General features: G+C 28.2%; 1 protein-coding gene across 1 annotated transcript; it reads right to left on the reverse strand.

Moving 5' to 3' along the window:
* Positions 1–700: 700 nt before the first annotated feature.
* On the reverse strand, positions 701–1,646 carry LOC109861982 (60S ribosomal protein L36-like). The gene is made up of 4 exons (XM_020441855.1): positions 1,579–1,646; positions 1,270–1,396; positions 992–1,126; positions 701–873 (listed from the first exon to the last, which is right to left on the reverse strand). The coding sequence occupies exons 2-4, from the start codon at positions 1,393–1,395 to the stop codon at positions 787–789; spliced, it is 348 nt and encodes a 115-aa protein (XP_020297444.1). The 5' UTR covers position 1,396; positions 1,579–1,646; the 3' UTR covers positions 701–786.
* Positions 1,647–2,306: the final 660 nt, after the last annotated feature.

Genomic DNA, 2,306 nt, shown 5'->3' on the forward strand with positions numbered 1-2,306 from the left:
TATAATAATGTGTTATATAATAATTATTACACATTTATATATATATATAATAATTATTTATAATATACATATTATACATATTATTTATAATATACATATAAAATGTGTAATAATTATATGTAACATTAGGATATATATATATATATATATCCTAATGTAACATATAAGAGGATATATATATATAAAATTTACATTGTCACGTAAAAATTAAAAAATGTGTAATAATTATGTAACATTAGGATATATATATATATGTATATATATATATATCCTAATGTAACATATAATAGGATATATATATATATATATACATATATATATATATCCTAATGTTACATATAATTATTACACATTTTTTAATTTTTACGTGACAATGTAATTTTTATATATATATATCCTAATGTTAATAATTATATGTAACATTAGTATATATATATATATATATAATTATTACATTTTTTAATTTTTACGTGACAATGTAAATTTCTTTATCATATATATATAATGTGATTAAAAAATTTACATATATATATATATATATATATATATATACACACATACAAACATAAATTGCTTAAAAAGTACACATTATGACTCAGAAGTATGCACATAAGTTGACTTCAGAAAGTCTCATGTAAACTTGTATCATTTGATATTTTACAACCAAAAGCATTACTTTTAGATATTCATATATCATACGTGTCAAAAAATGGGAATTTATTGTGAGAATTATATTTTACGCAATATTTATTTATAAATAAATGTAGTGTTTTATAAATAAAACATCTAATGGTGAGCCGCTGCTTTTCTCATCTGTACCAAGATATTGCCTAGTTCTTCTCGCTTCCTTTTTGCGCGAATATGTGTACCCAGCTAAAAAAAATAATAAAATATTTACAATTCCAATAGTCTGATCTTAAAGCGTAAACTAATACAATAAATTAATTTATATTTCTTAAAATCTTTAATGAGATAAAACCAGAATACTTACTCGTCTCTTCAAAAATTTCAAAGCACGTTTGTCTTTGGAGACTTTTAGTAATTCCATTGCACGTTTTTCGTAAGGAGCATGTCCTGTTACCTCGCGAATTAAATCTCTCACAAATTTGCTGTGTTTAGTTTGTTTCTACAAAATAAAATATTAATTCTAATAGCACACACATATGTATGAAAGAAAAATCAATACTTTATACTCAATAAATTGTTACATCTATATTGACCAGATAAAAATAGTATTCTAATAAAGTATTCGCAGAACTTTATACTAACTCCTTTGAGTCTTGACGGCCGAAGACAGACTGTCTTTTCCTTTTCTGATTTATTTTTAGCCACACGAATTTTTGTTGTCTTATGGCCTTTGTTGAGACCAACTGCTAATTCGTATCTTGGAGCCATCCTGCAAAATACGGTCTTTAAAGGTTAGGTCATCAATAATTATCAATAAATTCTCAAACACGCTACCGCGTGCAATGTAAAAAATTATAGAAACAATGTAGCTATTAAAATAAGTATGATATCTTGACTTGTATTCTTTGAGACAGATTAAAAAGACGTTTTTAGATTTCAATTTTCACAAACCTTTAAGCTAAATCATGCAACAGAGTACAGACAAAAGGTTAGGTTAGGTTACGTTAGGTGCTTTTCAGCTACGTACACAGGGGTATGTTCCAAAATCCTACTTTGGTTACCAAAAACTATAGTACACGTGACGTGAAATATAGCATTTTAGTAACTAAGGTAAGATTTTGGAACGTACCCCAGGCGACACTGTGTAACAATGGGTGCGTTCAGACAACTCAACAGTTGCACAACGGTTGAGAGATAATCACTTCTGATTGGATCATACTTTTGAAACCGCATCAGATTTTGAAGAATAGTCCTATCATAAGTGATGATCTCTCAACCGTTGTGCACCTGTTGAGTTGTTTAAACGCACCAATTGTGTTACACAGTGGTTACGTTCAGAAAACTCAACGGTTGAGAGATCATTCCTTATGATAGGATTATTCTTCAAAATCTGATTCAGTTCCAAAAGTATGATCCTATCATAAGTGATTATCTCTCAACCGTTGTGCAACTGTTGAGTTGTCTGAACGCACCCAGTGTCGACTTGTAGTTGAAACGCTTTTTAGCCATAGACGTAGAATGCTGAATGTATAGACTGCGCGTTCCCTACCTTTGCCATGTTAAGAAAATGTCTTCAACGTTGAGAGAAACAGCTGGTGTTGAATTCTAGCATTAATTAAATACAATTAAATAATTCTATATTCTCAAGTATGACATTGACAAATATCATCGGCGTTACG

The sequence above is a fragment of the Pseudomyrmex gracilis genome, unplaced genomic scaffold (assembly GCF_002006095.1).
Source record: "Pseudomyrmex gracilis isolate BER0280 unplaced genomic scaffold, ASM200609v1 scaffold_1228, whole genome shotgun sequence".
NCBI classification, from domain to species: Eukaryota; Metazoa; Arthropoda; class Insecta; order Hymenoptera; family Formicidae; genus Pseudomyrmex; species Pseudomyrmex gracilis.